Raw genomic sequence first — 26,355 nt, 5'->3', positions numbered from 1 at the left:
AGCATCCTGGAGAAAGATTCTGGAATGTTCTCGAAAACAGTTTCATTGAAGAAGTGTAACTGGAATTTTAAAAACAATCTTTTTCTAGCTAGCCACGTTGGGTCAACTAGTCATATAAGACTTCGTGTTAGCTGGGATGTGTTAATTGACCAATCCAAATTCCTGTGTGGTAGTGGTTTGTGTTCAGATTTCCCGTGTTAATCTATCTGTAAGAACTTGTAACCTGTGGTTACAATTTTGTGTACTTTAATTTTAGTGTGCATTTTACCCACATACACCACTGTGTTTTGGATCATTTTAAATTGTTATTTTGTTATTTTTATTTGATTTGTGAAATTAGTATGGGGAAAATAAAATCGAAATTATTGTACCGGTGAGGCATTTGACCCCAATTTCCCACCCCATTGCACACATCGACGCAGCAACAGCAGCAGAAGAATCGAGTGCGGTGTGTGGTGGCTGTTTTGTTTTGATCAAACAAGGAAAGAAAGTTACGAACCACGTAGTGCGACGGACGCGTATATTCATCCGTTTTTCTACCCCCGGGAATGAGAAGAAAGTGCCGTTTTCGCGCCGTTTATTGCTGGATGGTTGTTCCCAGCACCGACGGAAGTATCCGGGAAGTGAATTCCAACGGAAAAGTGCCGGCCCGTGGTTCGGGAACCAAAGTGTAGTGATGTGAAAGTGATAGTGCTACAAGGGTGACGACCGCCGCCATCACGGGAAGCTAATTATAACGGAGTGATTCGCTTCCCGGCGGTTTAGCCAAGTGTCGACGAAAACCCACTGTCCTCGCTACACGGGCTCAGCCAGTAGAGCCAGTCTCGCCCGTGTAGCTAAACGTCAAGGAGGACGAAGACAGGTAGGTGTAAAGGGGCTCACCACCTGTGGTAGTACTTTGCGGAGACTACCAGGGCTAGTCACGGCGAGTGACTTGCCTGGCGTATTATCGCCACCGTCGCTAGGGGGATCCGACAAAGGAGCCCGCTCTTCCCCCTAGCTAACTGCCAAGGACGGTTGCTTCGGCAACCCCAGTGCCCAAAGAAGAAGAAGAAAGAAGAAGAAGGAAGGTGCTCCACATAGACCGTGCGGGAGCCAACGACGACCACCACCACCACTGCAGCAAGGGCCCCAACGAGTCGACCGAAGCCAAAGTGCCTTGGGGAGAACGGGGCAAAACGCAGGTTTGAGTAGTTATTAGAGTTTATTGAAAATTGAAAAATTATTTATATTTACACATTTCATTTCATCCGAAATCCTTAATTTAGTGGAGGTACCCTGCTTTAGGCCGCCCTGCCGGGTAACAGCGGGTAAGGGCTGAAAGCCTCTCCTTACAATTGGCGCCCAACGTGGGGCTTGCGAAAAAATCTTCGATTTTTTCCACTGAGCGAGGGGTACTCCACCAAAATTTGGATTTTGGGTGGAATAAACACAGTGGTGGGGATATTTTCCACAGTCGCGTGGTCGTATTATTTATTTTATTTTGTTGTTTTGTGTCCTAAATCGGTTATTCGTCTCGTCTGCAGAACGAATTGGTGCATTTTGGGTCTCTTTGTTCTCAGGGCGGGATTTTTGATTCTTCTGGGCCGATTTGGGGTAGCATTTGACGCAACTTGGTGACCGAGAACCATTTTGGAACCGTCAGTAAGCCGAAACTTGGTTCCTCACCGTATTTATACTAACGAAACAGTTGGTAAGTTTTGATTTCGTCCACATTTTGAAAATTTGTGTTGCTCATTCGTCAAAATGCCGATCGACATGTTGACGTTGGGGGAGTTCAACGTCGCCTATTTCCATTTGCGTGCCGATCACTTATGTAGAACCTGACGAAATTGACTTTGAATTGAACTCCCGCGGTGTTGTTATCCCTCCTAAATCGGGTCAATCGAGTTCCAAAAAGCGTAGTCGACTGCGAGCGTTTTTGGCCAGTGAGCAGAAATGCTCCGAGACCGCTGTCCGCTCCTTTGAAGGGGATATTGACGCTGAATTGGAGCTTTGTCGTGGCAAATTTGAGTCCATGAAGGAGGATTTGGGGTACAGGTGTCCGAACAAGAAGGTTTACCGGAGCAGATTGCTCCATCTGGGTGCTCGGCTCCAAATCGTCAAAAACTATGTCGTCGGGGAGGCCAATAAGACCTTTGCAAATTTGTTGGGCGATGTGGTAGCCCTTGATAACTACCACTTCGCGAAAAGTTTGGTGCCTCCCTTCACGCCAACCGAGGAAGACAAAGAAGATGATGGTGAGGATTTGCTGGCTCAAATTGCCGCGGGGAAGGATGTTTCACCGAAAGGAAATCAACTTCCAATCGTTGAAGCATCCTCCAATCAGGCGGTGGGCGAAGAAATTCGCGATGTCTTACTTGACATAAGGGCGGAGATCAAAAGGACGCAAGAGCAGATCAATCAAAGCGAAACTAGGACTGCATCTAGAGTTGATTCACTCGAAGATGTAGTCAGAAAACTAGGTAGCGCATTGCGTCCATTGGTACGATTGCATCGGGACTACAGAAAACTAACCGTGAAGTGCAAACACTTCACGAGAAGATTTCTGAGTTACAGGACATTGTCAGCAAAATTATTCCTAACATAAACTCCCCGAGCTTGCCGGTAGATACGCAAGATCTTCGATTGCAACAAAGTTCCGATTTACCGGATTTGCCTGATTTTGATCAGCAAGCGTTAGAAGGTTTGGGTACTCCGCAGAACCTGCAGAAGCAAACTTCTAGCAAGAACTTTGGACTACCCAGTCAACCATTTCAAAGACGTTTTGACTCCCGTAATGCGGACAATTCCAAACGTTTCGACAATCTCGGACCTTCGCACAATTCCCAGAACTTTTACCAGACTACTCTTCCGAATTTAACGCTTCCGCGTCAGCCGGAAAGAGCAACATCGGTGGAGATCACCGGTTACCAGCGTCGGCCACAACGGGTGGCCGATTGGAAAATCAGGAAGTATGCTGGGAATGACGAAGGAATGGGACTCAACGAATTTTTGGAATGTGTCCACCATTACGCTGAGTCAGAACAAATGTCCGAGGCAGAATTGTTTAGCTCGGCAATGCATTTGTTCACCGGTAACGCGTTGGCTTGGTTCCAAGCAATGCGTTCCCAGAAGCGGTTCTACAACTGGAATCACCTGGTGTGCGAGTTGAAGGCAAACTTCGTGCACCCGGAACTTGATGCTGCGCTGAGGATGAAAGCGTCTCAGCGGCGACAGCAGAGGAATGAATCCTTCCAAGATTTTTATCTTGAGATGGAGAAGATCTTCCGTGCTATGCCTGCGCCGCTAAGTTCCCACGAGAAGTTGGACATCCTCAAGCGAAACCTGAGACCTGATTACAAGCAGGTTCTCGTCTTCAAGCCGGTGAACACATTGTCCGAGTTGATGCTAATCGGAAAGACCATAGATGCTTCCAAAACCTCCATTTACCAAAAAGTATTTGGAGTTCCCAAGGAAGTATCTACTATTTCAAGTAAGCCTGCCTACGATGGTTCTAGAAAGAGGCAGCAGCAACAACAGCCTCGTGACAATGGAAATGGGTACAAACCAAGGGTATTCTACTATAAGAACAGCCCTCCATCGTCACCAAAACGAAATAGACCTCCACTTCTTCGTTTCGAAGAAACGGGAGGACGACCAGATAAAAATCTCCGGGAGAAGACTGGTATAATCCCTAAATCTCCACAGTCGCGACAAGAAGGCATAATATGTTTGAGCTCCCTGGTGGACAAACACCGTCCGCCACACTTGGGAGTGTGCTACAACTGCGGAATTCAGGGGCATGAACATGAAAAGTGTTCAAAGCCCAAGCGTGTTTTCTGCGTACTGTGTGGATTTAAGGGATTTGAAGCTTCTCGATGCCCTTATTGTTTGCAAAATGGGATTAGATCCAATTAAACCTGTTGGGAATCTAATCTCTCTGTAAATCTTCAATAGAAAATTCCCGTAGCTCCTACCTGTACCAATTCTTCAAATAGAGTTTCTCAATCAAATAATTTTCAGAGCAAATTTTCCCAAATTGGTACAGTGAGAGTGAATATTAAATTAAAAAAAAAAGACACGGACACGTTTAATGCTTCCAGTGAGCTATTTGCTCTTTGAAGGAAGCACGACACTAGACAACGGACTAGCATGCAACGCCCAGTGGCACAGCCGAAAACTTTTCCTGACAGCTGCGGCGGGAATCAAACCCGCGCTCCTTAGCACGATGCGACTAAAGGCTTGGTGACCTTAGCCGCACGACCATGAAGCCACACATTTTAACTTCAAAAATAGTAACATCTCCATTAATTTGATTCAGGCATTCGTTGCTTGCATATTGCTCAACGATGACCTGCAAGTAAACATCATATTCAGCGTGAGAATTGTGAGAAAATCCAGTGGAACATCAGAGTGAGTGTCCGATTTCAAAAGCTCTGCGGCAACCCAGGACTGTTAAACTTAGGTTTGGCAACTAGGGTACGTCACCAAACTAGGGACACCATGGTCAGTACACTATATTTACTCACAATACTCACCTGAAGAAGAATGGTGTCGCCCACAGCCTGATTGAGCCGTTGGAGGGCAGCAAATTTTCCCAAGCCAGCGTGAAAATAAAATCTTCCAAGAGCTCTTTGGATCCACCACATCGACTTCACCGGGTTGCTCACTTGGGAGCTTCCGAAGATCGATGGATCCGGGAGCACCACGCATCACTTCACGCTGGCAATCATCTTCTTTCCTCAGGAGCCGACACCTAAATCTCCCGGCACCTGACAACTCTTCGAGGTTGTGAACCTCTAGGGTTCATCACCTCAATTCATTATCAACACCCCAACTTAATCTTTCTTCCCTGACAGAAGGACTTAAACCGCGATCGCCGATCCATTCGGGAGGTCATCTATGTATGCGCACCTGTACACTGAAAGTTATCTTCATGTTGATTTCCCGCGCATAGATGACAACACCATTTTAACCTTTTCTAATTTGTTGTATCTTCGTTATTTTATCTCCCAGAATCGGGGAAATTCGACTGATTCCCTACGGAATCAGTTCGTAAGTGATCTGCATTCACGTTCGGTGTCTTGCTCAAGTATCCTTGGAAAAGGAATTACTTGTAGCGTAAAAGACAATACCTTGCGTTCATTGCCTGTTTGTTTTGGTATTTTGTGTAAGGTATGAGTGAGAAAATGTATAGGATGAGTGAAAATAATGAGAGTGAATGAGAATGAGTGATAGTGTGTGAAATGGCGGGGTGTTCATTCTGTTGGAAGTTAGGTAGCGTTGAACGCTCGGGTAGCGTCGAACCTTCAGGTACGAGTTTGGAGTGTTGGAGCGAGGTAGATTTGTTGGCGTAGGTATGTTGTTATTGAAGAAGATTGAACAATTGTATATACCTGGAATGAATAAAGAGTGTAGCGGTTGCTGATTGAGGTATCAGTCGGCAGCCGTCTAGTTTGATGGAAGATGTCTAGCGTTTTATTTTTATTGTAATTTAGAAACAGGCATCGACGGAGCTAGCCTCGCTATGGCCTGCGTGGCCATGGTGGACTAGCCTCCAACAGGTTATGGGCCCAGGAACGTGTTCCACAGCACGTATCGACCGGGAGAAGGATCGGCCGCATAAGCCGCGGAGTCGCAGCACGGGATCCTTGGGCGGATGGATTGGCTGCAACGGAGGACAGGATCCATGGGAATGTTGGCGATACGGGTCAACTGGATGACTGCTGGCTGGTCACCGGAAGGAGCTCGAGGATTGTTGAGTTGGATCGGATGCAGCTCGGTGGTCGCACCTGGACGAAGAGGTTGGTGACAGGAGGAGTGATCCGGAAGACAACATGAAGGTGGAGCTCGGAGATGGACCTAATCGGAGCTCGGAAATGGTGTAAGGCTGGTGCAAGCGTCGGAGTTGGGCCACTTGTCAAGCGTTGGAGTGAGGAGGAGCTTCGATCCAGGAGGAGGTGATCGTGTTTCGAAGGTTGCGACGCTAAGGAAGAGTGTTGGAAGTTAGGTAGCGTTGAACGCTCGGGTAGCGTCGAACCTTCAGGTACGAGTTTGGAGTGTTGGAGCGAGGTAGATTTGTTGGCGTAGGTATGTTGTTATTGAAGAAGATTGAACAATTGTATTTACCTGGAATGAATAAAGAGTGTAGCGGTTGCTGATTGAGGTATCAGTCGGCAGCCGTCTAGTTTGATGGAAGGTGTCTAGCGTTTTATTTTCATTGTAATTTAGAAACAGACATCGACGGAGCTAGCCTCGCTATGGCTTGGATGGCCATGGTGGACTAGCTCCAACACATTCAAATGTCTTGTGTGATTGTGTGTGCGCGTAGGCCAATGATTAGGATGAATGAGTGATACACTTTGGATGAATGTGGATTGAATTGAAACCCCACCTGTCTAGTAAATATAAATACCGTCAGGACGGGAATACTGGACGTCGGAAAAAAAAAATAACAAGAAAAACAAGACCACGACAACCGTTCCTCTGCTATGCTACTTCCGACCGGAGGCTAGCAGGGTTTTAGGAAGTCAGGTTGTTTTGAGTGTTATCCCGAATTGATCTGGGGGAGTTGAAGATTCTTAGCTCTCCCATTGAGAACCGGATGCCCGAATAAAAAATACAGTAGAAAAACCGAACGTTGTATTGTAACAGTACTATTTAAAACCATATTTTTACAATAGACACTACTGTAAAAATAAAAATACAAAAACAATAAAATGTAATGTACAGTACCATACAGTAAATTGTAAATAAGATTTTTACAATATACTATACGGGTGGTTAAGTATCGTAACAATATAAAAAAATATTTTTCTCCATATATATTTTTTTGCAAAACCATACATTATATTGTAAATGAATTGTTATAAATACTGATACGTGGGTTTTAATAAACCGTACATTGTATGGTACACATATGGTTTCAAACAATAAAATGTACCGTAAATATATTGTTTTTAACTGTAGTTTCAGTACCGGTTATACATTTAATTAAATGGTTTTGGAATGGTTCTCTTTTGTTATGTTGTGTTGGTTTACATTACATAAACCAAATAATGTTATATTATCTTGTCATTTTCCTTCTATTAATGGCATCTCAGGCTTACTAGCATTATGAGATACGCTTTGGAAATTCTCCAGAGCGTTTTGGATAACCCTTCATATATTGGATCGCCCACGTCCAAGTCTGAGTCGAGGTCAGAGTAGTCTCTGATTGCATTAACAGTTGAAGCTTAGGCTCCCATGCCCCACCAGCCAGATAACTGGGTTTCGCAAACTAAGCATTATTTGTGGCAACACTTTGAGCGGCATGATGGAACTATGCCGAGCGCGCTAAGTATTATTAGACCACTAATGTAGTTGCATGAAGTGGGTGACGAGGTACATAAGTATCATTACAGCGTGCTTAACCGTTATTGCAATATTGAGGCTCCAGTTTGACTAAAGTTCGAAATACACGGAAATACATAACAACTCATGAGAAAACTGTCAAGTTCGATTCAAGTATAAGTTAGGTTAAAAAGCGAACCCGCAGACGAACCTATATTAAAAGTCATTTCAGTGTTCAGTCCAGTTCATGTGTTAAAGATGGCTCTACGTCAAAGATAAAGTTTGTCAATCGCATTTGATTCGATTGTGGTCGAAGGCAAGTTCACATGAGAGAAGAGGAGGAAATTCCCCTAAATGCAAATACAGAAATAATAGTGTTGATGATGAACTCATCCACTGATTTACGGTAATCTGACCTGCATCATTCCGGGTTGGCCTACATTCTTATTTCACTCATCGCACTCTACACACCTAGCCCGCCATATCTCTTGGACCCCTGCTTGGACCTGCAGTTCTTAGGATAGGACATTTGGTTTACCACTGATTTAAACATGTTATTGATTTTCAATTGATGTTTCAACTTATTCACTTTTTTCTCTTTCCTATGAAAGCTTTCCTTTGCATTAAAAAAGTCACAAACATCAACAAAACAAAGCACGGAAAAAATGTTAAACTGAATAAATTCTGGTGTTCGATTTGAATAGGTCGAATCTGCATATGAATCACAGCAAACATACGACCTATTCAAATCGAACACCAGAAATAATACAAAATTCACGGTAAAATAATGTTTCGGAAAAGTGAATGGTTCAAACGTAAGAAAAACAGTATAGTATATTGTTACATAAAAATTCAATGTAAATGTATAGTATAGCGAACCATTTCATCACAATACACTTTATTGTAGCTGGTACACTGTATGATGCAGAAATGGTTTTCACCATAGACCCTATGGTTAGTTTTTTTCCGGGTGTGTCGAGGGTGGTCCGGTGCCGTTAATAGCGACGGGTCCCAGTCCTTGTCTGCAGAACAACCACGAGACGATGTACCGATTTAGCTTTTTCTTTTTGTTCGGTCGTTCCTTGATTGTGTCTTTGTTACATTTAAATCTGTGGAAAATGTCTTTGTTTGGTTAGGTTAGGCAGATTTTTTATTTACATTTTATTATTTATTTTTATTTATTTCCTTGTTAATTTATTTCATTTTAATTCGTTATATATATTGTTATCGGTGTTAGGTGTTAGGGTTAGTAAAAAAATGGTTTCCATTTTTTTTCTCCTCGGTGTGGGCGAGATTGTAACCTGTGGTTACAATTTTGTGTACTTTAATTTTAGTGTGCATTTTACCTACATACACCACTGTGTTTTGAATCATTTTAAATTGTTATTTTGTTATTTTTATTTGATTTGTGAAATTAGTATAGGGAAAATAAAATCGAAATTATTGTACCGGTGAGGCATTTGACCCCAATTTCCCACTCCATTGCACACATCGACGCAGCAACAGCAGCAGAAGAATCGAGTTCGGTGTGTGGTGGCTGTTTTGTTTTGATCAAACAAGGAAAGAAAGTTACGAACCACGTAGTGCGAAGGACGCGTATTTTCACCCGTTTTTCTACCCCCGGGAATGAGAAGAAAGTGCCGTTTTCGCGCCGTTTATTGCTGGATGATTGTTCCCAGCACCGACGGAAGTATCCGGGAAGTGAATTCCAACGGAAAAGTGCCGGCCCGTGGTTCGGGAACCAAAGTGTAGTGCTGTGAAAGTGATAGTGCTACAAGGGTGACGACCGCCGCCATCACGGGAAGCTAATTATAAAGGAGTGATTCGCTTCCCGGCGGTTTAGCCAACTGTCGACGAAAACCCACCGTCCTCGCTACACGGGCTCAGCCAGTAGAGCCAGTCTCGCCCGTGTAGCTAAACGTCAAGGAGGACGAAGACAGGTAGGTGTAAAGGGGCTCACCACCTGTGGTAGTACTTTGCGGAGACTACCAGGGTTAGTCACGGCGAGTGACTTGCCCGGCGTATTATCGCCACCGTCGCTAGGGGGGATCCGACAAAGGAGCCCGCTCTTCTCCCTAACTAACTGCCAAGGACGGTTGCTTCGGCAACCCCAGTGCCCAAAGAAGAAGAAGAAAGAAGAAGAAGGAAGGTGCTCCACATAGACCGTGCGGGAGCCAACGACGACCACCACCACCACTGCAGCAAGGGCCCCAACGAGTCGACCGAAGCCAAAGTGCCTTGGGGAGAACGGGGCAAAACGCAGGTTTGAGTAGTTATTAGAGTTTATTGAAAATTGAAAAATTATTTATATTTACACATTTCATTTCATCCGAAATCCTTAATTTAGTGGAGGTACCCTGCTTTAGGCCGCCCTGCCGGGTAACAGCGGGTAAGGGCTGAAAGCCTCTCCTTACAAACTTTGTAAACATCTTTTATTCTCACGTATATGGATAGGCTTGCATTAGGTTTCGTGAGACATTTTTTGGACAACTCAATACGATGCACGCTGCCTTGTACTAAAATATAAAACGGAACGTTGTTTGCAGTGCTGAAATAGTTATTTATGTAATGAGTTGCAAAAATTTGATTTTTCCAGCACGAGTCGTACATTTATCTAACGAGGCTTACCGAGTTGGATAAATACGAAAAGTGCTGAAAAATCAAATTTTGCAACGAGTTCCATACAACATTTTATGCAATGATGTTTGTCATAATGCAACTCATTTGAGTTGCATAGTGTTCATAACTTGGGGAAAGACACTGTGCAGCTGAGTGCATTTTTCTTCTCAGAGTTGCAAAGAATTTCTCCGGATTTCTTCCGTTTTTGCTGAAGTGTTGCCTGATACTATCGCAAAACCAAAACTATATTGCCCTATCCAGCATTTTACGAGCGCTAATGGCCGCCAGAATTTTCTTCACTTTCTGGTAGGGATAAGCCGATTTAACGTCTGGCTTGTGTCGTTTGGCAGTTGATCGATAAAATTGATGTTCGATCTTGTCGATCAGCTGCTAGGCGACACAAGCCAAACGTCAAATCGGCTGATCCCTACCAGAAAGGGAGCAAAATTCTGGCGGCCATTAGCGCTTGTAAAATGCTGGATAACGTGCTTTTCGTGCGGTATAGGGATTTTTTTCGACAAATTTCGTCGATCATTGGTCAATATATTCTGCAGTTTTATGGATCAAACTTGTAAGATTAATCCCCGGAAAAACTGCTCTTCTTACCTATAAAAACAATTTGAACACATCTATTGATTATATTTGTTATTCGGTATTGTTTTTGTGTGTAAATCACACATCAGAACGATAAATACCAAAAAAAGTTCGTTATGTGTGTCACACATAAACAGTATTTGTCTATACAAATTGCAAAAATATATGTGTACAAGCCATGAAATAAATATTTGCAGTTTTTGCAGTGTAGGTTCATAATGCAACTCAAATAAGATGCATTATGGACATTATGCAACTTATTTTCATAATACAACTCATTTTAGTTGCATAATGATCCAGTATGGAAAAGTAGATGACACATTCTAGCGTGACGTTACAACGTTTCTACGCATTCGTAGTCAGATTTTTCACTATAATTCATAAAAACGACTGTAAACCTCAAAATATTTTGTCATATTCAGATTCCTTATAAAATTTCCGATATGTTTGACTTGTTTAACATTTAGTTTTCATTAGAAAAACTTGTTTAAAATGCGTATTTGTAGCGTGACGTTACAAGGCGCTAGAATTCGACCCCCTCTACCACGCAATCAACATCTTGAAAAAAATGCTCGGATTTGTATTTTAAACTGAAAATTTCTCCCACCATTGAAATTTATTGGTTTGTTCTTCAATGCAGTGAAATAAAACATATGCATTTCGGATTCGTTTTTGGATAATCGACTTTTACATTTCGTGGCGTACAGTTTCAAACAGGGTTCAGCTCGCGTTGTAACGTCACGAAAATGCACATCATTTTAGAATCAGAATTATCAGCCAAAATTACCCGAATTTGTGAATATATTATTGCATTATTTTCACTGCTCCAAGAGCAACTTTATTCTATTGAAAATCCGTTTTGTGACAAATGGCTCCAGGGGAGGGCCAAGTGATTGCTATCAACAGTATGAAAACTCCTTCATGTAGGTTAATGGTACCCATCACACAGCGCAACATTTTTTTGTCTCAAGAGCAAACTTATGTGTCTCCGAAGGATTTTGGGCCGCTGAATCCGAATCCGGGCTCAGATTTGCTCCAACACGTCACAATTTTGAGCTATACCTCAATTTATAGGGCAAAATATGCGATTTTGGGCTTTTTTGACTGCAAGCCATTAAGCATGGATTTTTTTTTAAGCAATCAAAAGATTAATTGGTAAGTTAACATCTAAATTAACGACTCATGTAAAATATTTCGTTTTACCTAATCAAATTTGATAGATTTAAGCATTTAATGTTAGTATGAAAACTTGCATGCAACTTTTGGAGGGTGACTTGTACGGGAAATATCGTACCTAACATAAGTCGCTTAAAACTATCAAATTCGATTTGGTAAAATGAAATATTTTGCATGAGTCGTTAATTTAGATGTCAATTAGCCAATTAACATTTTGATTGCTTAAAAAAATATTTCCATGCCTAATGGCTTGCAGTCAAAAAAGTCCAAAATCGCATATTTTGCGCTATAAATTGAGGTATAGCTCAAAATTGTGACGTGTTGGAGCAAATCTGAGCCCAGATTCGGATTCAGCGGCTCAAAATCTGTCAGAGACACATAAGTTTGCTCTTGAGACAGACCAAAAGTTAATTTTTGTTACGCTGTGTCATCGGCCTAGTACCACCCATATTCATCTAATATTGTCCCAAAGACTAAACCGTTGATATTCATTACTTCGCACCGCCAGATATTTAGATTTTGCAGCATAAAACTAATCATGCCGTCGAATTAAACATTTTTTCTATAATTTATGCAATGTCATTGATTCAATTAAAAACGCTTTAAGATCACGGAGACAAATGTCGTTCGTTTGAAACAAAAATATTCATGTTTATTCGGTAAACTGATAAAATATTTCAAACTAAAATATTAATGTTTAAAACAAGCTCATTTACATATTGATTTCTACAATACCCATTGAAGAGCCCCCCGTTTCACCGTCGAGAACATAAACAAAACTCTCAAGTTCCAGCTGCATCACCAAACAAGATTTCCTCTTGCAAAAAAGGCAAGTTTCACCAAAAGTTTCCACGAAATCTCATTGATTTCGGGAGCGTATGTTATCTACATTATGTTGGCATTGAAAGTGCCACGCGGGAAGTGGATTTTCCTAGAGAAGAAAACAAATATTTCCGTAGGGCCGACCTGCCACAAAAAAAAAAAACAAAAATTTTTACATTTGTTTCTAACATAACCTGTCAGAAGATACATGTTTGTTTCAAAAATGGATTGAATTTGCTTCAAATGTGACGTTTGATTTGCTCCAAACAGTTTTATTTTTGTTGCCAGAACAAATTGACAATTTATTTGAGTTTACCTGAAATATTTTTGATTTTACCATGCTTTTTTTCTGCGTGTATGTGCGAGCAGTTATTGAACCAAGACATACCTGAGGATCTGCATACTACTTAGGGGCATCAATTTCTGTGATTCCAGAGACAAATAGACCTAATTCTGACAAAAAAATCCATCCTATATATCGTCCCATTAATGCTAGAACTAGGTAACTCGGAAATCAAAGTTTCGAGAAAAACGACTTTGAAAATTTTACATTTTTTCATGCAGTTGTTTCAGAAATATGGAGCCTTAAAACAACACTTTTTTTGGTTTTGAATGCTAACTCAGCTTCTACCTAGGGGTGGGGGGTTCGTCTAGGATAGTGTGACAGTGCATGTATAAGGTATAGGGAAATAGCTCGACAGAGGGGGGAGGGGGGGGGGGTCTAGAAATCCAGAAAAACGATGGACGTAATAAATGAACTTTCCCTAATCGTATTTCATTAGTCTTTGGATATATTATAGAGCTCAAAAAGCTCGATATAATGCTATATTTAACTCAAAAACGTCAAATTTCGAGTTACCTAGTTCCAGCATTAAGGGGACTATATGTCAGAGTCATAATTACTTAGAGAGTTAGTGTCTTTGGCAAAGTTGTTTGATAAGTCAAAAACTTACGGCTGATTTACTATTGGATGTGAGATTCAGACACACTAGGCGACGCTAATTAAAAATTTACAATAGTTTAGAATTTCTCAAGTAGTTTTCAACAATTTTTGACTAGTTGAGAAACTTTTTTTTGGCAAAATTTTTGGGCACTTTATAAGAAGTCACATGTTGAATACTTTTTGAATAAATATAAAGTGCATGATTTTACAAAATTTCAACTACCACTAGTCAGTTATAAACTTGGAGCAAACGGCTTTTAAACTGAAAATTCTTGACAACCCGCATAAACGATAACCATAAGATTTGCTTAACCGCCTATTCGGGATACAGTTCGAACAGTATGCGGTATTGTTGAACCGTCTACATTACGGTGCATGTACAGTCATGACCCGATGGTTGGGGGTTTATTAGTTGGGTGACTTTTTAGTTGGGACTCCGTTAGTTGAGCTGTCAGCCAACTAAAAAGTCATGTCATGTCATGTGGATGTCATAATTCAATGTCAAAATGAAAATGACAACCAATCTGTAATTTCGAGGGGCGAGCTAATGAGTTTTTGGTTTCTTAAACTTTACTGATAATCGAAAAGAATTTCTATTTTATATTTCTTAATGTAGGCGCGGTCCAAGACGTAGAATAGCGATCACGGTTCTAATAGCGAATCCATTTATTTCGGAAGAAGCTTTAAAGCTAAAATAGATATATTTTTATGATTTACAGACCTTAATGAACTATGATCAATCAATACTCACAACTCCGTGCCTCTAGTCAATTCTTTCCGTCCTGACAACCGTCCTGTGATAATTCATCTAGTCAATCTACCTGTTTTAGTCAACATAATCGTCTTAGTTATAAGTCATTCAATAGATTTTAAGTTTACTCACAGTCGTAGTCGTTGTTGATCGTATTAGATGTGTAGTTTAAGTTTTAGTTAGAGTATAATTCTGCTTGGAAGTTAACCTATAAATGTAGATTTTGTGCAATAGTTAGTTCAATCTTCAGGTATCAATCTGCATTTTTCACTCACAAGCAATAGGAAATTCATTACAATTCACGATTCCTATTTCATAGTTTTCCAATTAGAAATTTAAGTAGTTTTAACAAATTTTAGTAAGAAACTTTCAACTGCATGCCATTCATTAGCCACATTTCTCACTTTTGTTTATTCTACCTGACATTTGGAGCTATCTTCATCTACTCATACCATTAAAGCTAACGGGTGACAAGCCGTCCGTCAAACCTGCAGCATCCCTGTGGTCCATTTCTGCTGCCGCGCTGACGGTTGTAACGCCTCCCGCAACATCCCCCTCCCCGTAATGCTGCTCCGATCCAGCAGGATTACCTTTCGGATGTACGTCCAGCACGGCTAGCTTCGCTACGGGACGGCGAAGAATTCCTGTAGCGGTCTGAACATCCACTTGTCGAATACGACCATCTTTTCCAGGGATGACCTTCAACACCTTGCCTCGAGGCCATTGATTGCGAATAGCCTCGCCCACGATGAAAACGACATCACCTTCTTGGATAGGCTTCACATCTTCTTGCCACTTGGTCCGTCGAGTCAAGTCCGGTAGATACTCCCGAATCCATCTTGCCCAGAACTGATCCAGGACAAAACGACAAAGATTCCATCCGTTTCGCAGGGCTTCACCTTCCGTAGCGAGGGCTTTTTCCTGCTGCTTAACCCCATTTGAACTCAGAAGAATAAAGTGATTCGGAGTTAAAGCCTCTTGGTCCGACGTCTCCAGTGGCACGTAAGTCAATGGTCTTGAGTTGACCATCGCTTCCGCATCGCAGAGTATTGTGTGAAACACTTCTTCTGATGGAGCGCGAGATTTGTTGATGGACTCCATAGCTATTTTCACCGCTCTGACCATCCTCTCCCATGCACCTCCCATGTGCGGGGAGGACGGCGGGATGAAGAACCAGCGTGTTCTAGTATCGGTGAACGTCTCTGACAACTCGCGATTCATTGCAGCTATCTCTCCGGCCAGCTCTCGACTGGCACCGACAAAATTTGTTCCATGGTCGGTGTAGATTTGTGTCGGTGCACCTCGCCGCGCGATGAATCGCCGCAGAGCTAACTTACAGGATTCCGTAGATAGTGACGCGGCTACTTCCAGATGTACTGCTCTAATCACCAAACATGTGAAGAGAGCCACCCAGCGTTTCACCTGACTACGGCCGATTTTTATCAAAAACGGCCCGAAATAATCAATTCCAACCAACGAGAAAGGACGAACGAACGGAGTCACGCGTGCTTCTGGAAGAGGTGCCATTCTAGGCACTACTGGATGTGCCTTGTACACAGTGCACCACTGACACTGCTTCGCCACCTGTCGCACCATCGTCCGAAGAGCCGAAATGTGATACCTTTGACGTATTTCGTTCACCACGGTTTCACTGTTGTGGTGACCAAGACGTTTGTGGTACCAGTCTACCAAGAGCTCAGTTACCCGATGGTTTTTTGGCAATATTACAGGAAACCGCGCATCATACGGTGCTAGCGCACAGGCCTCTGTTCGACCTTGCATGCGTATGACGCCGAACTCATCCAGAAACGGTGATAGTTGTTTGATAGGACTACTGTTTTCCAATTTCAAAGGTTTGCTGTTTTCGGACGTTTTCATTTGCTCAAGAGCAGCAATCTCGTCGGCGTATGCTTCTGCTTGAGCGAGCCGCCACAACGTCCTTTCCGCCCGTACCAAGTCTTCTTGCTTCAATTGCAATTCGGTCTCGTTCTTAACGGGTTTCCGCAGACGATCCATAAAGGAGTATACAAATGCCATGGCGCGAAGCATTCGTTCCCACTTAGAAAACCGGTCATACTTGATAATTGGTTGTATTAGTATTGTTCGGTGTACATGTATAGCACGCAGTTCTTCTTTAGTGCCCGTTGATAACGGCCGATGATGCGGCCAGTTGCTCTCCGACTGGATCAGAAAATCAGGTCCAGTGAACCAATGACTCTCCATTTGCATTGTGGGACCCTTTCCCCATTTTGTAGCGTCGTCTGCAATGTTAAGCTTTGTTCCGATCCAACGCCACTCTTCAGGTTCCGTTTCTTCTAGGATCTCTCCAATACGCACTGCTACATACTGGCGATACCTCCTTGTATCCGAGTTTATCCACGCTAGGACTGTTGTGGAGTCGCTCCAGAAAAATCTGCGTCGCACGGGAATCGTGTGGTACTCGGCAATGGATTTTGCTAAACGGCTACCAATGACCGCCGCTTGTAGTTCCAATCTAGGAACGGACATCGAGATTAAGGGAGCAACTTTCGCCTTGGAGGCTACCAACGTACATCTTGGCTGGCCGCGATCGACGATCCGAAAGTAGGCGACACAAGCGAAGGCCGACTCACTCGCATCCACGAATACATGTAACTGCATCGTTTGGAAACTATCCGGATCGTATCCGGGAAAATAGCAACGCGGGATCCGAATTTGGTCCAGTTTGGAAAGCTGTGCGATCCATCGTTCCCACTGCTTGGATATTTCTGCTGGAATAGCCTCGTCCCATCCAACCTTAGCCCTCCAAAGATCTTGGATCAGCATCTTACCATGGATGAGCAGGTTTGATATTAGTCCAAGCGGATCAAACACACTCATTACGAATCTAAGGACACTTCGTTTCGTGATGGTGTTTGTTGATTCTGAGCAGTCGAAATCATTCGGTAACTTCACGGAATACACAAAAACATCCTCGTCGGGTAGCCAGGCCATACCTAGGACGCGTTCCATTTGGCTTTCTTTATCGACGCTGAAGTCCTTTCTGCAGTCCGTTGCTTCTTCACCCATGAGATGCAGCACTTTCTTGGAATTGGATCTCCAGTTTCGCAGTTCAAATCCGGCGCTTTCCAGGATCATTCGCACGTCCATGGCCAGTTTGACCATATCATCCTCCGAATCTCGACTATCCAGGTAATCGTCCACATAGTGGTTTTCAACTACCGCAGTCGCCGCTTCTGGATAATCGTCTTTCCATTCCATAGCGTTCTTGTTCTTGACAAAGTTGGCTGAACAGGGCGAACATGTCGAGCCGAAGGTGGCCACATCCATCACGAATACGTCAGGCTTCTTTGTCGTATCACTTCTGTACAGAAACCGCTGAACTTGCCGATCTTCTCGTCTAATCTTCAGCTGGTGATACATCTCGCGGATGTCACCTGCAATCGCGACCTGTCTCTGCCGAAAACGACATAACACAGCTGGCAACGAAGTGAGAAGGTCCGGCCCCTTGAGGAGCATGTCGTTCAGAGACACTCCACGCGCCTTGGCCGCCGCATCCCAAATGATTCGCACCTTCCCGGGCTTCCGGGGATTTGTTACCACTCCGAGTGGGAGGTACCACGTTCGAAGAGGATAGTTCTCCTCCAATTCCTCAGCCGTTGCTTTGTGGGCGTAACCTTTGCACTGATATTCGGCAATCTGTTTTTCCAAACTCGCTTGTAGTTCCGGATATTTCCGCAGCTTCTTCTCGAGGCAAATCAGGCGACGCTCGGTCATACCGTAGCTAGGTGGTAGCTCCATAATATCGTATCGCCATAGCAAGCCGGTTTCGTAGTGACCGTCGGCACGCTTGACTGTTGTTCGTTGTAAAATATCCTTTGCCCGGCGATCTTCGTCAGCTTCTGGACCACACGCGACCGAAACCCCGAGATTCTCCGTTGCAAAATAGCTTTTAACTAGGTCGTGAAGGCTACTTTCTTCTGCGCTTTTACAAATGTGGAAAACAGGAGACAAAGAATCCACCTTCGCATTGTCGATGCTCCCGAAGATCGTCCATCCGAGCCTCGTTTTTGCTGCCACCGGGCCGTTTATCTGTCCTCCGCGTGTCTTCAGGGGTAGTGACAACTTTATATTGTCTAGTCCAATCAGGATACGTGGCACGGCTTCCTCATAGCTTTTCACTGGAAGCCCGGACAAATAGGGGTACTGACTAGCTAATTCTTCATACTGCATTGTTTGCACGGGAAGATCTAGCTGTTTCACAGTGCTAACACCGGACAATGGGAAACTTCTGCTGCTGTCCTCACCGGAAATTTTCAAACTAACCAGCCGAGAGTCTTTTTCGTGACGAGCCACCTTCCCTGTCCATGTTAAACAGAGTGGCTGCGATGTCCCACCAAGGTTCAGTAGATCGGCAACTTCTCTGTCGATTAGCGTCGACGACGAACCTTCATCAAGAAAGGCAAAGGTCGACAGTTTGGCCTCGTTACCGTACAGCACCACCGGGATAACACGGAATATCGTCGCGCTTTGGATTCCGCGATGAACGTTGATCGTGGCGTCGGATTTTGCACGAGCTCCTGAACTTTCAGGACCGGTCGTTTTAGTGGCGGACGGCTGGTTTGGATGAAGTGATGGATGGTGTTGTTTGGTGCAATCTCCGATCCCACAAGTTCGAGATGACCTGCAGGCCCATCTTCCATGAGGGACTAGGCAGACTGCACAAAGCTGGTGTGTTTCGACGGTTTTCAGCCGTTCTCCGAGCGACAAAGATTTAAACTTGCTGCAGTCCTTGATTCGGTGCCTAATGCTTTGGCACACGTAACACGGCCTGTCCTGAGTGTCCACCTTCTTTCTTTGCTGCTCAAGCTTCCGGGGCTCAGACACATGAGCATTGACGAACGCCTTATCTTTCTTCTGCTTGTCGTGTCCGCAGGGTCGAACTCCGTCAAAGTCGGTGAAATGCGCCACATCACTGGCAGCAGACGTGATTGCAGTCATGTAGTCGCAAAATGATCCCAAGTCTACTTGTCCAGCGTTTCTTTTGTAAAGCGCCCAATCTAGTCGGAGATGTGGCGGCAACTTATCCACCAACTCCTGTAGAAGTGTTGGATTGTTCAGATGTGCATGTTGATTGGCGGCCTGAAGATGGCCAACCAGGTTCTGAACGACGAGACCGAAGTTTACCAACGTCTCTAACCTTTCAGCTTTCGGAGTAGGCACGTTACGAACCTTGATAAGCAGCGACTGTACCAGTCGCTCTGGGCTCCCGAACAATGTTTCCAACGTTTGCATAATTTTCGGGACCGATGACGGCAGCAATAGATTGCTCCGGACTGCCTCCAATGCTTTGCCTCTGAGGCACTTCTGCAGCCTCATCAAATTTTCGGACTGCGAATAGCCACACATAGCAGTAGAATTGCGGTAGCTGCTTATGAAAAGTGGCCATTCCTCAGGATTTCCCGTAAACGTTGGGAGCTCCTTAGGCACAACCTGCCGGGCAGACAACTGCTGTTGAAAGTGCCCCCACATTGCCTGCTGATCCTGCATCTGATGCTGCTGAGTAACGTGAGACTGTGCCGGTTGTTGTGGCGATCGGTGCGACGATATCGTTTGATGTACCGAAGAATCCTCACTCATTGCATCAAAATCGACTGGAGGCGGTCGAGGTGGGGTATACGAAAGCGGTGCTCGCAGCGCAGACGGTGGAAGTGACCATTCATCAAACCGAACGCTCGCCGCCGATCTCGATTGTTGCTGCTGTGTGTGCAACTGTTGTGGCAATAGAGGGTTGACCGACGCTTGTGTTGTCGGTGTTGGTTGCACAATAGCTTGCTGCTGGATCACTGGCTCCTGGGACGACTGGGAAACAGAGGGGAGCTGTGAAGTCGCCGCCTCTTCGAGCTGCACATCGGTTTGTTGTTGCGGTGTTGAACTCGACGGAGGCAAATCGATTGTTGATACCGCCGGCCGTTTGTCGTTTGCTTGTAGTAACGATGCTTCGCTAATACACGGAAATGAAACGCGTGATTGTGGAGGTGGAGGCTTCGATAGTGGTTCAGCAAACAAAAACGTTGGTAGAGCCGGTCGAGGAACGAGCTTTGGAAGTATAGGTGGAGGCATTGCTGATTGTGCACACGCAGGCTGAGTATACACTGGTTGTGTAAACAGCGGTTGGATATACATCGAACGGGAACTTCGTACTGCTTCAGCCGATCGAATTGGTGTGGAAGCTGTGATCTGATTGTTTACACCAGCGACCGAACCCCTGCAACCAGTACTAGCGTGATCAGTTACCCATTCGATAGCAGGTCGAAATGTTGGTTGCTTGTCTCCGGAGCGCGCTCGTTCATTCGTCGGATTTGATGGGACTTTAGGCAAGGTTCCGGTGTATTTGGTCAACATTCCTCCACCTTGTCCGCTACTTGCTACGGGAATACCAGTGCCAATCGATACTGGCGGAAATATGTCTTCGATGTCATTTACGGACACTGGATTACCTCCAGCAGCTTCGTCCAAGCCTTGAATCCACTGCTGCACCGAATGATTACTTCGGCTAACTCGGCTCCGCCGACTTCTCTGACTGCCTTCCTCGTCCTCTGCCTCAGCGAGTAGCAAAGCGTATTTATCCTCGAGATATTTCTTCTCGATCGCGGCTTTCTCCTCCAGCGCCTTTTCCTGGGCCTTTTTCTCTTCTTCCAGCCGCATGAGCTGCAATCGAACTCGTGCCGACCGGGAACTGCTACTGCTTTTTCCGGACATCGAAGGATCACTTATGGTCACCGTGTAGATGCAGCCCTTGCATGTCCACTTACCGTCCAGCGTCTCAGTCATCTCCATGCACGAACGATGGTACCAACGATGACACTTATCGCAAGCTACCATTCCTGCTACATGGTCAGATTTTTTGCATTTCTCGCAAACGCTCTGAGGTCTGCCAGCATTGGCTTTCGCCGCCGCTGCTCGCGTAGTTGTGGGCATCATAGGATTGTCCTTTAGATGACCTCCGGGATCAGATGAACTACTTACAGCAGCACCGTTCTCATCGAGAGGAGTTCTTTAAAGTATGTAGGCGCGGTCCAAGACGTAGAATAGCGATCACGGTTCTAATAGCGAATCCATTTATTTCGGAAGAAGCTTTAAAGCTAAAATAGATATATTTTTATGATTTACAGACCTTAATGAACTATGATCAATCAATACTCACAACTCCGTGCCTCTAGTCAATTCTTTCCGTCCTGACAACCGTCCTGTGATAATTCATCTAGTCAATCTACCTGTTTTAGTCAACATAATCGTCTTAGTTATAAGTCATTCAATAGATTTTAAGTTTACTCACAGTCGTAGTCGTTGTTGATCGTATTAGATGTGTAGTTTAAGTTTTAGTTAGAGTATAATTCTGCTTGGAAGTTAACCTATAAATGTAGATTTTGTGCAATAGTTAGTTCAATCTTCAGGTATCAATCTGCATTTTTCACTCACAAGCAATAGGAAATTCATTACAATTCACGATTCCTATTTCATAGTTTTCCAATTAGAAATTTAAGTAGTTTTAACAAATTTTAGTAAGAAACTTTCAACTGCATGCCATTCATTAGCCACATTTCTCACTTTTGTTTATTCTACCTGACATTTGGAGCTATCTTCATCTACTCATACCATTAAAGCTAACGGGTGACAAGCCGTCCGTCAAACCTGCAGCATCCCTGTGGTCCATTTCTGCTGCCGCGCTGACGGTTGTAACGCCTCCCGCAACACTTAACAAAAAACAATATGTACAATTACTTCGAACAAATGCAAAACATTGGCAATCTTTATTTTGTCGATCAATGAAAGCGTTTTGTGCTTGTACAGTAGACGTTCGGTCGGTGCAAACGGTTTAACTGTAATGCTTTCTAACTGCAAGTCCGGTAAGTGCAACAAATTTGCAGTTATCGCACCGCTATCCGTCAAAACGGTGCGCCAAGTTAGCCCAAATGAACAATCGAATGAATTTTTCGTTCATTTAACGTCAATTGATGGGTTGTTGACGCCTATCTGACGTTGCAGTTATCGAATTTTGTTCGCTAACTGAAACGTAAACATGTTGCAGTTATCGAACGTCTACTGTACTTTGGTCCGGGTGGTTTCAAAAACATCTATATTTTCACTTCACCGACTAAAAATGGGTGAAAATAATTATTTTTCGCATTGGCCATATATGTATCTTGCAAAACGTATCAGTTTTGCTCTAAATGTAAAACAAATTGAAAAATTTTATTTTTTACTTCCAACCTAAACATGATTTGAAAAAACAATGCGCACGCCCCTTGTGCTGCTGTCACTTCTCTCAACTAGCGAATCGAATTCTGATTTTTTTTATTTGTGAATTTTAACTTAATGCTAATTCTTCACATAAAACTATATCAAAAATAGATGTAACACTGACGTAATATCCATCCCATATATTTCAAGATCCAAACTATTTAGACAGTTGGTGTCCTCGACAAAATTGTTTGGCTGGTCAAGAACTTTCAATTGATGGGCCGTATGATTTCAAATCCCTCCTAGTGGAAGCTAAAGGGCATACACATTTTTAGTTTTACTTATCTCAGGATCGTGATTGATTGGGAAGGTGGTTGCTTCATTAAAGTTGTTTGGTAGATCAAGGACTTTCAGTTTAATAGCCGTATGGTATTAATTTCTGCCACACAGTGGTGGTAGTTGCAAATTTTCAAAAGCATACCAATTTTATTAATTACCCAAAACACATTCAACAAGCCGTAACTTTTTATAAAATATATCAAAAATTCTCAAATTTTGACTGATAGTTACTCATCTTGTTATCTGTAATTTCTATTTCTACTTGATTGGTTAGCTCTAAACAAAGATGGAGCGCTTTAAGCAGAATCATATTTTTGACTGTTGTTCTATTAACTCTTATATCTAAGGAATAAGTGAATTAAATCAAATTAAATTTTGAAAGTTAAGAATTATATATTGATGTTTGATTACAATTTGGTTTGAATACAATATGTCCAAAGTGAAAAAAGTTCCAGCTTGTAGAATACTTTTCAAGAAATTCTAATCCCTTGCCTGCAAAAATGAGGCCGCGTTTTCATTCGGTCGTCGTCGTCGTCGTCGTCGTCTATTTGACTGCTCATTTTCGTACGGGGCGATTTAGTGAGTTTTTGGAGGCAAAGTGTACAGGCCGCGTTTTCATTCGGTCGTCGTCGTCGTCTATTCGACTGCTCATCTTCGTACGGGGCGATTTAGTGAGTTTTTGGTGGCAAAGTGTACAGGCCGCGTTTTCATTCGGATCGTTCGTCGTCGTCGTCGTCTATTGGACTGTGCTCATCTTCGTGATTTTGGAGGCAAAGTGAAGAGGCCATTTTTTTTCATTGCCATTTCATTGCCGCGTCGTCGTCGTCGCAGATTTGGCTGTGCTCATCTTCGTACGGGGCGGTTTAGAGTGATTTTTGAGGCAAAGTGAAAAAGCCGCTTTTTTATTCGGACCGGCTGCGTCGTCGTCGTCGTCAATTTGAATGTCCACATCGTCGTACCCGTGTGTAGTTGTAGCGGTTCAGTGCGATTTTGGAGAAGAGGCCAGTTAGTGGAAGATGCTGTAGCACATACGCACTGGACACTTCGAAGGATGTTTATTGGTGAGCTCTTTCCATTTTATCATAATAATAATAATAATAATAATAATAATAATAATAATAATAATAATAATAATAATAATAATAATAATAATAATTAATGCTAAAGGATTTATACAATTCTGCTCTGGTTTTTGTGTATTTATCTAACAAATATTGAAAAGTTCGTCACGTCATGTGTCGGCGTTAGTACCCAATGCACAATCAGTTGATAATAAATATGTTTCTTTCATTTTTTGCATTTACACAAAAAAATTGATAGTTTGTCATTCACAAGACGCGACGCGAGACAATACATAACACTTATCGTTCTTACAATCGTCAAGGATTTAAAAAAATTACCTTTTCCGTCGACCGGTTTCGGGCGCGATGTTGCCCATCTTCGGGACAATGTCCGACTGGTTACGTTGTCGTACGATGTTCGTACTCGTCCGCAGAAGAGAATTGTTTTATTTGATGGTGGTGTCAGCCAGATCGAAGAGGCACGATGTGATGGGGGGATCGTCTTCGTTCATCAATGGTTACTCAGTGTTGGTGATGAACATTGATTCCCAGGCGTTTAAATGCGAAGCCTTTCTGACCGGTTTAATCAGCTTCGCATTTTTCCAATTTATATTGTGATGAGATGCCGCCGCATGCGAAGCCACCCCTGATTCGTTGGTTTTGTTTGTTTCAACTGCTGTTTTATGTTCTCTCAGGCGCACCCTCATCTTCCGGCGTGTTTGGCCAATATAGACTGCCGGACAGTCATCGCAGGGTATTCGATATATTCCTGACTGTTCTTCTGGTGGTATTTTATCTTTGAGGTTACACAACAGGTCCCGAAGTGTGTTGTCGCTCTTGTGTACCACGTGAAGTCCTTGTCGTTGCAATGTGTTTTTGATTGGGTTTGTGGTTTTTGGGTAAAATGGTAGGCTAATTCGCTTTACTTCTTGTGTGTTGGGCTGCAGTGTTGTAATGTCTTGTCGCTGTTTTTTTCGTTTGTGTTTTTGTAATATTTTTTTGGTTTGTCATCTTCGGTGTCGACATTTGTAATATTTTAGTCAAAATGAATAAATGTTTTGACTCAATAGTAAAGGTTGCATGAGAGTCCGTCTTGGTTCGTCGTTGCATCGCGTCATCGTTCTGTGTGCGTGCTCATCTTCGTACGAGGCGGTTTAGTGTGTTTTTGGAGGCAAAGGAAGTGCCGCTTTTTTCGTTCGGATCGGCCGCGTTGTCGTCGACAATTTGAATGTACACATCGTCGTACCCGTGTGTTGTTGTAGCAGTTCAGTGTAATTTCGAGGCCAGTTAATGGAAGATGCTTCAGCTCTGGTTTTTGTGTATTTATCTAACAAATATTGAAAAGTTCGTCACGTCATGTGTCGGCGCTAGTTCCAAATGCACATTTAGTTGATAATAAATAATTTCCTTTAATTTTTTGCATGAACACAAAAATTTGAATGGTTCGTCATCTTCGGTGTCGACATTTGTAATATTTTAGTCCAAACGAATAAATGTTTTGACTCAAAGGTTGCATGAATTTCTGGAAAAAGAGAGGGTCGGTAAAAGATAGACGGCAAACCATGCGGTAAGATCTTTCTGATTTATTTATCACGTGTTATTTGGTTAATACTTGTGAATTGATCGCGCTCAGCATTGTCTCGCGCGGAAACGCAAACTACAGATGCGTCGGTGTTTAGCATTGTGTTTTCCTTAGTTGCGAATGAATAACTTATGTAGGGTGAGTTTTGAGGCACAAAAGATCGCGTTCGTCGTCCAAGGTTTAGAAGGGTATTACTTCGCGAGCGCATTATTAATCGCGATTCAAAACATTACACTCGTTTACCACGACAAAATCCTCAACACATCTCCATTCCCCTGTCCAAACTCCTAGTGACTTCTCGTAGTAACGCAGAGAATTCCTCGGTTATTGGCCTAAGCGAGAATCACGTCATCACTTCCTTCTCTATCCTCAATTGACCTGCATTCGGACGCGGCCGGCGCTGGTATTGCTTATTGAAAAGTATTGGGATTCCAGCATTTACACAATGAAGAGAAAGCTAATCCCAAGCATCATCTGTTGGTTCTTTGTGTAAATGCAGTTGTCCTTGCAATAACAGAGGAGCAACCGCGGGCGGTCAATCATGCTGCTCATGCTCAATTCTAATCCCTTGCCTGCAAAATGGAAACTAACGTCTTCTAATGGTAAAATCTCGCATCTATTGGTAAATCAACTGAAAGTCCTTTACTTACCAATCAACTTTGCCGAAGAAATCGTATTTCTATGTATGGGATTCTGAGATGTATGAAATTAAAAATTTGTAAGTTCTCTAGCGCCGCCTGTTGGTGCAACTTTAAATCAAACTATCCATTAACTGTAAGTCTTTGACCAACTTAATAACTTTGTAATTTCGTCAGTGTTTCATCTGTTGGCCACTGATATCACAGAAATTTTCGGTTTGAGTGGTATTTAATTACGACTAAAAAATTTTACAATGTCGTAGTACAATTACATCGTAGATTTTGGCCAAACA

The 26,355-nt window shown here is 43.2% G+C and overlaps 2 protein-coding genes across 4 annotated transcripts in view; one reads left to right on the top strand and one right to left on the bottom strand.

Moving 5' to 3' along the window:
* Window positions 1-26,355, bottom strand: part of LOC109405972 (ubiquinone biosynthesis protein COQ9, mitochondrial) — a 167,101-nt gene that overhangs the window by 14,589 nt on the left and 126,157 nt on the right. The gene's annotated exons all lie outside the window — the stretch shown is intronic.
* Window positions 1,237-9,161, top strand: LOC134288114 (uncharacterized). The gene is made up of 2 exons (XM_062851862.1): window positions 1,237-5,339; window positions 5,481-9,161. The coding sequence occupies exon 1, from the start codon at window positions 2,977-2,979 to the stop codon at window positions 3,898-3,900; it is 924 nt and encodes a 307-aa protein (XP_062707846.1). The 5' UTR covers window positions 1,237-2,976; the 3' UTR covers window positions 3,901-5,339; window positions 5,481-9,161.

The sequence above is a fragment of the Aedes albopictus genome, chromosome 2 (assembly GCF_035046485.1).
Source record: "Aedes albopictus strain Foshan chromosome 2, AalbF5, whole genome shotgun sequence".
Taxonomy (NCBI): Eukaryota; Metazoa; Arthropoda; class Insecta; order Diptera; family Culicidae; genus Aedes; species Aedes albopictus.
Note: the sequence above shows the minus strand (reverse complement) of the source record. Positions and strands in the feature narration are given on the sequence as shown.

Bases quoted from the DNA above. Each gene is read 5' to 3' on its own strand.
- LOC134288114 (XM_062851862.1), top strand. From the start codon at position 2,977: ATGGGACTCAACGAATTTTTGGAATGTGTCCACCATTACGCTGAGTCA.